This window comes from Anser cygnoides, chromosome 3, assembly GCF_040182565.1.
Source record: "Anser cygnoides isolate HZ-2024a breed goose chromosome 3, Taihu_goose_T2T_genome, whole genome shotgun sequence".
NCBI classification, from domain to species: domain Eukaryota; kingdom Metazoa; phylum Chordata; class Aves; order Anseriformes; family Anatidae; genus Anser; species Anser cygnoides.
In genome coordinates, this window is record NC_089875.1 from 22,964,669 (window position 1) to 22,979,076 (window position 14,408).

At 35.2% G+C, this 14,408-nt stretch overlaps 1 protein-coding gene across 7 annotated transcripts in view; it reads right to left on the reverse strand.

Annotated features, from left to right (window-relative positions):
- Window positions 1-213: 213 nt before the first annotated feature.
- The window catches only part of EPRS1 (glutamyl-prolyl-tRNA synthetase 1), a 39,408-nt gene continuing 25,213 nt past the window's right edge, over window positions 214-14,408 (reverse strand). For all 7 annotated transcript variants that reach the window (XM_048057579.2, XM_048057577.2, XM_048057575.2 and 4 more), the window contains 14 exons: window positions 14,041-14,271; window positions 13,457-13,722; window positions 12,051-12,102; window positions 11,040-11,249; window positions 10,839-10,911; window positions 10,216-10,295; window positions 9,769-9,870; window positions 8,965-9,120; window positions 8,648-8,845; window positions 8,113-8,286; window positions 5,368-5,528; window positions 4,079-4,157; window positions 853-917; window positions 214-582 (listed from right to left, as the gene is read on the reverse strand). In XM_048057579.2, coding sequence (XP_047913536.1) covers window positions 432-582; window positions 853-917; window positions 4,079-4,157; window positions 5,368-5,528; window positions 8,113-8,286; window positions 8,648-8,845; window positions 8,965-9,120; window positions 9,769-9,870; window positions 10,216-10,295; window positions 10,839-10,911; window positions 11,040-11,249; window positions 12,051-12,102; window positions 13,457-13,722; window positions 14,041-14,271 — 1,998 coding nt within the window. In that variant the 3' untranslated portion in view covers window positions 214-431. The remainder of the gene's footprint in view (window positions 583-852; window positions 918-4,078; window positions 4,158-5,367; window positions 5,529-8,112; window positions 8,287-8,647; window positions 8,846-8,964; window positions 9,121-9,768; window positions 9,871-10,215; window positions 10,296-10,838; window positions 10,912-11,039; window positions 11,250-12,050; window positions 12,103-13,456; window positions 13,723-14,040; window positions 14,272-14,408) is intronic.

Sequence of the window (14,408 nt, forward strand, 5' to 3'; positions counted from 1 at the left end):
AAGGCAAAATTAAAAACAGTCATTTTATGTGTAAATTTTATGTAGGAACACTAAACTGGAGTGTTTATGATGTTCTCTCCAATCTTTCAGACATTTTCTCAGAGAGTACAAGAAAATATGCACCAAAAAGGAAAAAAAAAAAAAGACAAAGACATGAGCAAGGTATATTCCATCCTTCCCATTCAGCAACACAGAAAAAACAACCAAAGCATATTACAGCTCACGATACATGTTTATTATTAGAGGTGTTTACAGAAAAGTCTGCGAATTACTGCTAGTCTAAGACTGACAATTGGGGGTGTTTATGGTTTATGGCTTTGTTTTTTGAATCATCTAAAAAGTCACAAAACTGATTAAGTTTGGGGGCTATTTCAGTCTTATTAAAAAAAGTTCAATTCACAGATAAAGGAGAAGGTGCTTTCATTAGCAGTTTAATAACTACGACCAAATAGGGTGTAAAACTTGGCAGGGTTTTTGCCGCAGACACATTTTGCCCCGCTCTGTAGTTCACGGAGAGGCTGAAAAGGTATGCAGAGACTTTTTGCTCCCATGGAGGGGGCACCAGGCTCAAGATCTTGATCCCTGAAATAAAAGCATATTCGTAAGTAAAAACCTTTATTTAAAAACGAAGATACAATAAAGTGTATTATGCATAAAATCTCAAAAACACACTAATTAGTCTGAAAGTTTCAAATCTAAGGGTGTAAGTATACTGTATTACACAGGACAGCAGGAGCCAAGGGCGAAGACTGTACATGTGTTACACCCACATGCATCTTCCATGCCTGCTTTACATTCAGAACATTTTTATTTTGATCTTGGCAGATCCTCTCCAATTTGGTTAAATTTTACCTGGCAGTGGTCTTCTTGATCCAATCCTCACACTCAATTTCCCCACAGAAAGGGATTTGTACAATCTGAAATGAAAGGGAGAAGGGGTAGAAAAAATGAGCTATGCATCTAAAAAAAACTTCTCCTCGTCTCTGGAAGACTCCTAAACTTTAAGATATCATATGTACTACTCGAAGTTGAAACACTTCTGACTGCTACAATTAAATTTTAATATCCATTTCTCATCAGAGTAATACATAAACATAGCCATCCCTCCACAGTATGGCATGGAAAAACCTACGCAAACCCAACACAGCACTTAAATCAAGTCAGGGTGCTGCTTTTATTTTTCCCCAATGTCTTCTTATCTGTGGAAAGCATAAATACTATTTTCTATCGGAAATACTCTGTTTTTCAGGAAAAGTTTATATTTTCCAAACTGCAGAAAAAAATCTTTGCTTACATGGTGCAAGATAATGCCTTCTTCATTTTAATTCCAGTACTATGAATTTTCATATTTTCTGAACTAGACAGACATACAAATTTAAAGATAAAACAACTGACAAGAGCACATATTTTCTTGTAGAAAAAAAAGTGATCTATATTTTCCTGCTGTTTTGAATGTTAGATAGCTGAAAAAAATGAGAAAGTAAAGCTGAGACGATCTCATACAGTCCACTCAGTACTACTGTCAGTGAGTGTAGCAAGTCTCTTTTCCCGAGTTTTGTACTCTATTGTTTTTTTCATTTTTAATGCATTTTCAGTGAAATTTGAGTCAAGTACTAAAAATTAAGACTACTGGTAAAAAAAAAAGAGCACCCCTGCACACCCATTTGAGCACTCATGTAGTGCTAATAGCTGAGGAAATATAGCTACTAAATTCTGCTTGCAGAATCATTTTAATTCTATCAATACTGTGAATAACGTTTACTGATCTGTGGTTTCCTTTCACCAAATTTACATCCTTAGTGCAGAATTCTCAATTTGCCTTGAACTGGAGCACACCTTTATTAAGCTTCACTTTATAGCTTCACTTTCTTGAAGTGAAGAAAGGAACCATTACGACTCTAATTTTGCTCACATTAATCTTTTGCTAGTTAAAGTTTAAATACACATGCAGTTATTCTTACAGCTCGAGCTACACTTTGCATGCAGCTTAAAAGAACACAGAAGCGGCCCATATTTTTAAAGAGTTAATAGCCTACATTTCAATTATAGTCAGCAGAAAACAGTAACAGGAATTAAGCAGGAGTACTTCTGCTTACAAATTTTCTTCTTAAACCACAGCCAGTGCTAACAGTATAATTTGAAAAAATTACAGAATACACGTGGCATAAAATATCCTCCATACAACATATAATGGTAGACAAAGTCATAAAATGACAAACTTCAGTTTTCTCAACTTAGAAATGTAAAAATATTTGTTCATATTTCCAAGTTTATATATTAAACTATATTCAAGTTCTAATATAATATAAATAGTAAAATTCTCTTGGAAATCTCTAGAACCTAGCTGTACATGAAACTGAGTATTGGATATTGAAGACCAGGCATTTTACACATTGGCAGACAGTATCATTTGAGAATTCTGCAGTAGTAGGAGAAAAAAGGGTATACCTACAGCATTCATGAAAATTAAAAGGTAACAATTTATGAACATGTACAAATATGCAATTAACTCCACATTGTATTCTTCCTCTTGGAATGAACTTGATTCTCCATTTCCGCTGATTTTTACATAAAAGCTTATTTTTTCCTCGACTGTTTCTTTGCCTTGAAGACTAGTATAGTTTAAAGGGGTGCTTATTTTGGAAGCATATCTTGAAGTCACATGTAGTATTATTCAGAGAACAGCAGTACTATTTGAACACCTATATGGAGTAGAATTATTTGTTAAGCAAAGACTAAAGATTTTTACGTTAAAATCTACCACCAGAATCATGAGATGCTTTAGAGAGAGCTGCTCTAAGGAAACAATACTTTGCAGTCAGCAGGAAGAACCCCAAACCATTTCAAAGAGAGAGTATTTTATGCTTTTATTTAGTTTTGTAAAGGAAGATAAGACAATACTGCTACTTCAGCACCTCTGTACAAGAACATCTAAAATATCCACATCCTCAACCTCATAAGCATGCTAAATCAGTCTCACCTCTGATGTTCACAATCATTCCTTCAAAACTAGCTATAAATCGGATTCAAGTGCAATAGAAGCGAGAAATGAGTGTGATCAAAAGCCAAGGCTAACTTGTAAAACTATTTTTGAAATCAACAAGAGTAACTGAGTTCTTGACACTCTAGCACTTTCCATCAGAAATTCTGAGGTTTTCAGAGTAGACCTAATTGGTATACAAAAAAAAACCCACTGATCTCTCTATAAAATGCACAGTCTTAATGATTGATACTGAGGATTCTACTACTTCAATACATTCGTCTAAATATATGAAGAATTTCACAGGCTGAGAGCCAGTGACAGAATTTCAGGGTTAATGGGAGTGGATCTCTGAAAAAGAATAAGAGGCTCAAATCTCTGGTGAAGATTTAATCACTCACCTAAGTTTTAAATGCTTTGCCAGAACTTAAGTTTTTCACAGGTCTCTAGTATGTCTATAAAGATAGATCAGATGAACTCAATCATCCACCATTATGGGTTATTCTTACTATCAACCCAAGGAGGGTTCTGATTCCCAGCAATTCTCAGTGAACTCAATGGCTTCTACTCAGGTCATAAAGGCAAATCTTCTCTGACGTAAGTAGCATGTACTTTAGACTCTAACTTGGACGCTATCACAAGATTTGACAAGTGTTTTTCACTGTTTTTATTAGCACAATGACAGTAGCTTATCTTAATCTGAATAAAATATTTACATTAATCTCTTTGAAAAGCACCTTCTAATAAAAATACAACACTTTAAATGTAAATTATCAAACTGCAGCAACATAATTCACTTCAAGGCACTGTCACCTCTTACATAGCACTAGAATTTTATATCATATTTAATACATACAGTATTTCAGCAAAAGAAGAAATAAATAAATTAGCTTGGAAAAGCTGACTTTTCTTTGTGCAGCTCTACAGGTGATGCTTCATCTGCTTGTTAGGGGAGAGTTCCGTAACAACTACAACAGTACGTATGTATGGATGGATGTATACACAGTCTTTGAAACTTTTAGCCTCTGATTATCTGTAAGGGACAGGAAGTGTGTGAAGGCACTTAGAAGGATTTTGGAATGAAGTAAATTCCCTTACCTTTCCTGAATCAAGCTCTTTTTGAAAATCTTCCATATTATTGGCTACCACCATATGACTTTTTAGGTCCTCAGAAGCTCTAAAAAAAAAAAAGAGGGAAAAAAATCAGTCAGGGTAGGCTTATACACATAACCTTACTGGCCAACTGAACCAAGTTTTCAGAGTTAGCCAAAACAAAAATTACAAGAGAAGCTATATATTAATTTGAATCTTCCTAATCAGATTATGTTTTTCCACCATTCTGTCCTCAAAGAGATAACATTTTGATTAATTGCTAATGGGCGGTGCAGATAGCTGCATATTTTACTGTGTTAATTCACAATTGTGCACATCATTTCACCATTGACCAACTGTAGACAGAAACAGATAAATACTACAGGCAACTGTGTTTTGTTTTGTTTTTTAAATTACGTTCTAAATCTGAACAACAGAATGCTTTTTAACTAGGTAAACATATTCTACCTGTAAACAAACTGATCACCATGGAAGGAAGTACATTCCAGCAGTCAAACTCATCTGCCATGGTGCTTGATCAGCCAGTTAGATCTTTCTAAGTGTGCTTGGGAACAAGAATTTGCAGTAACAGACATGCAGGGGATTTGGGATATGCAATAACTAAGGGTGACAGAACACTGGAACAGGCTGCCCAGAGGGGTTGTGCAGTCTCCTTCTCTGGAGACATTCAAAATCCGCTTGGATGCGTTCCTGTGTAAGCTAATTTAGGTGTTCCTGCTCTGGCAGAGAGATTGGACTAGATGATCTTTCAAGGTCCCTTCCAATCTCTAACATCCCGTGATTTTGTGTGAAACAACAGTTTGAAAAGCATTTGATTTCTTATGAGAAAACAATTGTATGAAAGTCAAGAGGACATAGGGTCTTACCATACACTTCTGAAAATCGATCTTCAACTACTGAAGCTTCTTTGACAACTTTGTATCTTTCAAATTTCCCTACCAAAGCATCTTTTGGAAATGAATCCCATACAATACCATCCAATTAACTATTTATGATATATACTTTTTTTTTTTTTTAATTAATACTTTACAAGAATTCACAAAAGTGTTTTTAAAGTCAGTTCACAACCTTTAACGTTGCGTTTCACAAGCACTTAAGGAAAGTTCTGTCAATATATGTGAACAAGTTCTGGAGGCAGAATATAAAATATCACAAACAGAAAGATAGGCCAAACCTGTCTTTCTGAACAGTCTAACCAATAAATTGAGAAGTTCTTCTGACAGGTAAAGTATACCTGTGATTAGCATAGTCATTTGTTATACCACTCATTTTACCTGTTATATAGGTTAGCGTGGATCTCCTCCAAAATCTGCTTCAGTTTATCTTCTGCCTCATGTTCTGAAAGAGTCAGCTTCTGTCCTGTGTCTCTTCTGACAGCTACAAACTGTTGGCTTTTCATGTCTCGTGGTCCCACTTCAACCCTGACTGGAACACCCTTAATGAAAAAAAAAGTGAGAAGTTATAATGAGTGATTCTCAGATGAGTTAATATTCTCCTTCCTTTTGTTTTCTGAAGCACAGTCCTAACATACATTATTTTAAAAACTTGAGTTTCTTTGAAAGAAATCAGCACATATTCCAGCGCTTTTATTAATTTCTATCTTTCCCATCCACACTCTCTTCACTTGTGCATCATACCTTGCTCCAGTCTTGTTTCACTTTCAAATGTATGAATAAGAAATAGCAGAAGTTTTGTTAAACATAGACTTAACATCAGTGTTAATGGTGTGAAATATTTCACTACAAACAGATAGCTTTACATAAAGCTTTTATGCTTCATAAACTTCAGTGGTAAGAACCATGTAATTTCTCATCTCCCTTAAACAGGCAGACAAAAAGTTCCCATTTTACTAGTTAGTTAAGAGTCTACTGAGTTCAATTTATTTTCCTCTACATCCAGATGTCATGTGTGTCATAAGCTGCACATATTTTTTCAGTGGAAAGGGAAAGAGGGCATGGGAGAGTGAGTACATGAGCATGTGTTGTGTTTTATTTGGTGCGGACTTTTTGGTGCTGCCCAGAGATAGGACAAGGAGCAGTAGGCAAAAACTGAAATACAGGAGGTTCCACCTGAATATGAGGAAAAACTTCTTTACTGTGAGGGTAGCAGAGCACTAGAACAGGTTGCCCAGAGAGGTTGTGGAGTATCTTGCTCTGGAAATATTGAAAACCCACCTGGACACGAACCTGTGCAACATGCACTAGGTGACCCTGCTTGAGCAGGGGGGGTGGACTAGATGATCGATCGCCAGAGGGCCCTTCCAACCTCAATCAGTCTGTGATTCCCCACACCCCATATTCTTCATGCCATGAATTAATACATTAAAATCCATCTCAGGGATGCAATATCTACTCCTCCTGCAAAGCTACATAAAAAGCTGTTCAAAGTTATTCCTAACAACTTAAAAATTTTAATTTATGGTATATTACAAAAAAAAAGGTTACCATTATTAAAACTCAGCAAAATATATTTCGCATTTCCATCCCATTTTCTAACTGTAACAATTTTCCAGTGAAAGAAAGATTCCTAACGGCCACACAGGAAAACTACCTAAGAAAGAGCAATTGAACTACAGCCAGACACTATAAAACAACTAGCAATAACTTGTCTGTCTTTGGAGGTAGCGTGAGAAATCTGCTAAGCTGAGAAACAGATAAGGTAAAATACTTTCCAGTTCATTCTTGTACTTATTACTCTAGTATCCTTGTATGTTTTACCCTATTAACTTCCTTATCAGTACTCAGTAAAATGAGTTCACTTTGTCTGCAATTACTTTGAAGATGCAGTTTATGTATTCTACTTGTTCTTAACGTGTCAGAATTTAAGACAAGAAGATAAAATACGTTTTTTGAGGGGGAAACATACAGGTTGAAATTCAGAAGGAGTGAGGGGCACCAGATAACTTGGAATTAGTGAAATAGCACATAAGCCATTTGTGAAGTCATAGCTGCAGGAGCCCTGAACAATGCTGGACTACTACCAGGGCAATAAAGTTTTTCTCTTTGTAAGCTGAATACCCAAAGTGCTTGTCTACCACCAAAGCTCTATGAAAACTGGCATTCATGCTGAGAATACTAATTTATTTTTTTTAATTAGGTCTCTTATTTCTCAACATGATTCTAAATGAAGGTTTTACGTATGTATTTTGATGACATCTAGCTACAATTCAAATATAAGGAGACGTATAAATAGCTTATGCTGAATACTTTAGTAGATTTTATAAAAAGCATCAAGTTTGCCCCCTGCTGCACCTCCTTGGTAAACCTTTTTTTTTTTTTTAAAAAAAAAAAAAAAAGCCTCATAACATGGGTTCTTGGTATTAGAGCTTCATTTTTTAAAATGTTAAGAGGTTAGACAAAGAAAGAGAACTTGGAAACAACGGGAAATTTTGACTACTCAGGGAGCTTCTGTCATCATCTTACAATGAAGATAAACATATTAATTTCAAATTCCAAACAAAAATATGATCCTGTAACATCACTCACTACATTGTTCAATTTCTACTTATAGTTTCGCTCCGTTCTGCTATTTTTGTTTTACAAAAGCCTCTTATAGTTGATGAAACAGAGCTGTTTCTTTCAACTACTATACAAAGAGCAACATAATAGTGTTTTTTTAAATCAACAAAATTGCTCCCTTCTTTGTCAGCGCTATACAGGTTTATCTCCTCTGTTCCACTGTGTGCAAAGAACACACTGTTGTGACCCTGGAGACACTTTGTATTTATACAAATTTTTAAACATGCAGTTGATTTGTAGTAATAACGCCATTTTCTAAGTACATAAGGTGAAGACTTGAAAGTTCAAAAATTGCTAATGACATGTTTATCCTAGCAAATAGCAAGTCTCAGAAAACACTTTTCCTTCATATATTAATAAAGAGAAATCCCAATAGAGGTGATCACTGATTATAAGGCAGTAATTGTCCATTTAGAGAAAACATCCACCTTCAGAATAAAAGACACACATACATGCCCCACATTTCAGCTTTGAAACACCTTCTAGAAAAAAAAAAAGTACCTTAAGTTCCCAATGATTAAACTTCCAACCAGGTGAATAGTTGTCTCTTAGATCAGCACGTACACGGATATTAACACTAAGCAGCCTTTTACGATATTCATTACATTTCTTCAATAAAGCCTCTTTGTCGTCTTCAGAAAGGGAATTTGTGATACCACAGGGAATAATTACAACCTGCAATATAATATGACAGTTATTTCACATTATAGTAAACTTAGCTCATAGTTATTATATAAGCTTAAAAAATTATTGTGGCCCACTAATTTATTTCACTATCTTAGAAGTAAAAAATATTTCCCTTTTCCTCGAAATTATATAGATAAAATTATTTTATATGGATGGACTATTAAAGGGAGCTTGTCCACCACAAACACCCTAATGATTTGTATCAAATTTATACAGCGCATTCTGTAATTAGACAGCTCCTATCCTGTGTTAAACTCTTTGGTGCCTGATAGGAAAAGCTCAGGAATTCAAAGACTGGTAAGGAAAAGAAAGGGTATTTTAAGTCATATTATGGACAATTTTTACACACCTGAACGCAAGCTACTCGAGGTGGGAGCACCAATCCCATGTTATCTCCATGAATCATTGTCATTACACCAATAGTTCGAGTTGTAATGCCCCAGGAATTCTGATATGCAAACTGTTTTTCTCCTGGTTTCTTGGGATCCTCAAATACAATTTCAAACATCTTTGAGAAGTTTTGTCCTAGGTGATGTGACGTTGCTCCCTGAAATAGTGACACACAGAAAATTCTGCTCAATTGAAAGTTAAGTCTCACTAGTATTAGTTTAAGGCTTCCATCTTACTGTATTTACTGGAAAAAAAAATCTTCTAATAGATAAATACCTGGATAGCTCTTCCACTTGCAGATATAAATGCTTCTACAGTTGTCGTATAATCACCCCCAGCAAACTTCTCCTTTTCTGTCTTCTTTCCTTTCACAACAGGTATTGCTAGAAGATCTTCATACACTTGAGCATACAGATCAAGTATCTGCATCACCTATGATGAACATGCTATTTTAAGAATTATTCAGTATTATGTATTTCATAAAACATGAAATTATTTATAACCAAAGTATTAGCATCTAAAACCTTAAAAACAAACAACATTTTCCCCAAAACTGTGATAAAAAAAGATTTCTTCAACTGCTTTGCATTTTGCTTCATTTTCTATGAATGAAATAGCAACAAATACAAACCATGACAGATAAGAAGAGTCATGGCAAAAATGTCAGTCCAATGGTTATATTGACTTCTATTTTCCAACTAAAGTTTGAATGTCTGCTATATAAATAAGGATATACCATGATATTTAATGAAGCATCTGTTTCTGGGCAAAGTACTGAAGTTGTATTTCTTACAACTAGCAAGTTAACTTGTTATTTAGACTTTCAAGGAAAATTAGAATCCTCTATGAAGGTCACACTCTTCCAACTTGTCATATTGTTTGAAATGACTGAAGCCTTACACACAGGTTACTTCTTAGAGAAAGCAGCTGCTAGCACACTTGACATTTTTCATGAGTGCTCCCAAAAAGAGCTATACCAATTTCCACCAGGTCCTAACTAAAAAGATTTGTTTGTGTTGCCATGGAGTAAGAGAAGATAACTTTCTGAAAGCAAAAGCGCCAGTGCATGTGCTTTTTTACCTCCTCTGCTGCTTCTTCGTATGTTGCAAATGCCGTGTGGCCCTCTTGCCAAAGGAACTCACGAGTGCGAAGGAAAGGTTGGGGATGCTTGAATTCCCAACGCTACAAACAAGACATAAGAGGAAACAAAATTGTATGCCATGATTAGCACTAAAGTGTCAAATTATTTATTTAAAATAGTGTTTATAAATACGTTGCCACTTAAAAGTTCAAAAAATCTGAATAAAGCTAAAAAAAGTCAACTATTTACAGATTTGTACTTAATATCAATATACCTTAGTAACGTAGATTTTATCAAGTGAGAAAAACAGATCACAAACCATGTTTATACTTCTGCCATGAAATATGTGCCGTGATTAGTATCATCATGCCACGTCCACCTAAAATAATTGCCATACACTGCACTTATGATAGAACAGTTCAGTCAGAAATTATGTACTGACATACCACAACATTGCACCACTGATTAAGCTTGATTGGAAGATCCCTGTGTGACTGCACCCACTTTGCATATGCAGGATACATGACTGTGAAAAGAAAGCAGTTTTGGTTCTCTGCACAATACAGCCACTTCATGCCAAAAATTTTTCTTTGATACATGTAAGCTTAACATTCTCTGCTGTGAGAATTACACTTTTATTTATAGTTCTCTTTAAAACATATTTTTTGTCTTAACACATTTTCACTGAAAAAAACTTTAATTTTATCCTGTCTCTCTAGAAAACAGCTTGCTTGATGTTGTTTTTATGCAGGATGTGGATCAAAGTACAATAAATCCAAACCTTAGTATATAAAATATTTAATTAAAAAAAATTCAAAGTCAATTAATTTTCAGGATATTAATGAAAAAGTTCCTGGAATGTAAATTTCCGAGAGAAGTCCGCTGAAGGGAACTAATAGTGCTAGTGACATTTGCTGCAGACAGCAGTAAATTTTAGGAAATATTGTAAGGAGTTATAGTAAAACATTCTAAAAGATGGGTTTCCACTTTTCAAAAGGGACTTTATTTATCAGCTTCACTACATCAGTAACTGTTTTCTTACAGCCAAACTGAATGACAAGAAGTCTACCTGTTTCACTTGTGGGACGTACAGCAATTGGTTCAGCCAGATCTGTTTTCCCAGATCTTGTGACCCACGCAACCTAAAGGAAAAAAAATAATTAAAAATCAAATAAAACAACTTTGAAGAAAATTTCCTTTCATAGTCAGCTGCAGATTAAGTGGTTGGGTTTTCTTTGTACTAAGATTAAAATAATGTTTTGAAGTGTACCTCAGGGGCAAAATCAGCAATATGAGTCTTCTCTTTCTCTAGTGCAGCCTGGGATACAAACATGGGAAAGTAACAGTTCTCCACGCCAAGTTTCTTGATCTCTGCATCAAAGAAGTTCTTGATAGATTCCCAAATGGCATAAGCCCAAGGACGAAGAACGTAGCAGCCACTCACATCATAGTATTCTATCATCTCTGATTTTGTGATCACCTTTCAAAAAGAGTTAGATACTGATGTTTCAATTTCATACAGAAAAAAACACTCGATAATTCAAGCCTATAGCATGCAACTCAAGTCTCCTATTTAAAAATATTTCAGCTCAAAATTTAGCAAAGATATGTGTTGAGACTGCTTTTGTTACCTGTAAGAGAAAGTTAAGCAGGAACATTAAGTTCTATAATAGATCCAAATAACGTAAACACTTAGCTAAAATTGAATTTCATGAATCCACAGTAAGAGACAGTAGCTAATTTCCATGAACCAACAAACTGCTTTCGCAAGAACTTTCTCTAGCTCACATCAGAAGACTTTTATTCCTTTGAGCTTATGCAAAAATCGTAGTAGTAGCAAGAGATAATTTATAACACTGATATCTTTTTACAATCTTTCTTACGTAACCTAGTCATCTCTTTTCTGCCCTTGTGTGACAACAAACTCCTTCAGTATCAACAGATCATAACTTCTGTTATACATCATCTTGAGATGAAATAAATCTTCCAAGCCTGTGAAATTCCTATCACTTCACTGACGTTTTGTACACTTAATGAAGGAGGAATTCACGCACACGAATTATGAAAACACAAACACACTCATACTTTTTACAGCCTACTTTAATTTATTCAGCTCTTCAGTCTAGGCACTTTTATTTGAGACTATGATAACAACATAAGAGCAAGTACTTCAATACGTATTTGAAAAAATAGAAATACAAGATAATATATTAAATCAATATCCACTTTGGCTTTATAAGAGAATGAAATAATTCTTTAATTAAAACTGGTGTGCGCTTACCTGAGAGAACCAGTCCGCAAGATTTTCTTCTTTCTTAGCTTCTAGACCCAGCCTATGGTATTAGAAAGAACCAGATTTGTGCCATTGAGCATTTAGCAGTGAAATTTAACTTAATCTTTCTTCCCCCCCCCCCCTCCCCCCCCCCCCCCAACTTTGGTTGGGGTGGGAGGACAGGGCGTGAGGGTAGACTTTAAGGGGGGAGGGAAGGAGGGAACAGAATATTTTAGTTTTATTACATAATGCCAACTTTTCTTCTTTTTTTTTTTTTTTCTTCTTTTTCCTCCTGACAGTTCTATATGAATTTGCTGGTATGAATTGCTAGTAGTTCTCACTGAGATAACGAGTATTTTTAAGAACAGCTCAGCTTCTTTTCCAGTGTTTGAACCCTTCTAATTCTCACTCAAGGTTGTATCAAGGAACCTCATAATGATTCACCAAAAAAACCAAGCACCACCAATAGGAACATAAGACTAACCAGACATATACACAATCTGTGTGTATTTTTAAAAATTTCTTACCCAGCCTATGCTACAGTTTCAATAAACAGATGCAACTTGAGTTATCAAATTAAACATATCAGTCACTCTAAGACAGAAAACTGAAATCTTTAAAAAAAATCTTTAAAAATAAATCTTTAAAAAATAAAATAAAAAATAAAGATAACTAGTAAATCTCCAAGATCCTAAAGAAGGCTAAAGTCCCTCAATTTTAACCAGATTCAAATGACAACAGACAAAAGTAAAGCTTCCATATATCTGTAAGCAGAGATGTTTTTTTAAGGGTGAAAAATACATTTCTCCAGAATAATTTTTATACAAAATAACCACATCTCCAACATGTAATCTATATATCTGAAATGGGAAACAAATAGAGTTGCATGATATTTGCTGTGAAAAGATCTCTACACTTTCAGCATGGGGGCAGGAGAAGGGATGCACCGCAATCATCACTGGAGAGTTCCATATGCAATAGGAGTGCCAAGCTCTGGGTTGGGCTTACATACTTCTCATGGTACTCACAGCATATATTTTGGAAACCTTGGTAAAATAAAACAAGCACAAGACTTTTTTCCCCCCTATGGTTTATATTGAGCAGCGCATGGCAGCGCATTTGCAGAAGCAAATAATGAAACACAACAAATTCCCAATGACAGCTGAGCCACAATAAAAGACTATGTGCATTGCCTTATGCTTTCTACAGGCTAAGCAGGAATTCTCCTCACTAGGATGATGAGGTACAACAGGCACTAAAAACTTCAGTCACTTGCTTTTGCTTGATCCCAAGTATAAAAATTAATAATTATTTCGTAATTGTTCATGCTTTCAAGAAACCTGTAAATATCTAAAATCTGAATAGAGGTAAACAGTTATGGTTCTTAGCAAATAGATTAAAGATCATATCTTTACCTGGTTTGTTTCTTAGGGCCTTGACCTTCTCCTGATCCACTTGAGGAGAGATCACTACCACTCTGTCCTTGCAAAGGCTCTTTTTTCGGTCCATCATTTTGCTTCTGTTGCTTACTCTGTTTTTCTGACTTGTTCTCTTTCTCTTTCTTCTTCTTGTCTTTGTCATCAGCAGCACCAGCAGAAACTGGTTTATAGTCAACTCCTGCAACAGACTTGTACTGGGCCTTCAGCTGAAGAAGTTCCTTAACAGCTGCATCTATCTTTTCCTTGAAGGACGAAAAAAGAAATTCATACAGAAACCACAGAAGTAAATGCTTTATCAAAAAAGCAAAACAGATCTATGCATTACAGACATCCACAGTGTTGGGGGAAAACCTCTGCAAAAGTTGATACTTAAATGTTTTAACATTTTAAGGACCATATCTGACAGGAACAATTTAAAAAGCACATTTCAGATCTCTGAATTCAAATGTTGCCTATTCTGAATGCACATTTCTAATTCCTATAATCACACTGATTTAGAATAGATTTTCACATTTAAATAAGCATATAAAAATGTAGTATTACAGCATTTTATTTTATACCTTTTCTGCTTTTTCTGCTTTCAATTTCCTAACTTCATCTCCTTGAAGAGCTACTTTGTTAAACAGTGCTTTAGCTTCAGGTGTGTCAGGACCACTCTGTGCTGTATTTGATGCTTGGGGCAAAGCACCTTGAGCTGCTGGCGGATGTCCGGGCTTGTAGTCCTGTCCAGTCTTCTCCTTATAGTCAGCTTTTAGAGAAAGAAGGAGTTTTACTGCTTCATCTATTTCATCCTATAGGGAGGATAAATAGCAAGATGTACTAGTGAGAATTAAAGACTGAACTGACAAGAAGCATTGATTTTTAAGCTAAGAAAATAAAATTTCCATCTAGCAATCAACAGAGGGCTTCATAGTTAAGGAAAGACTCA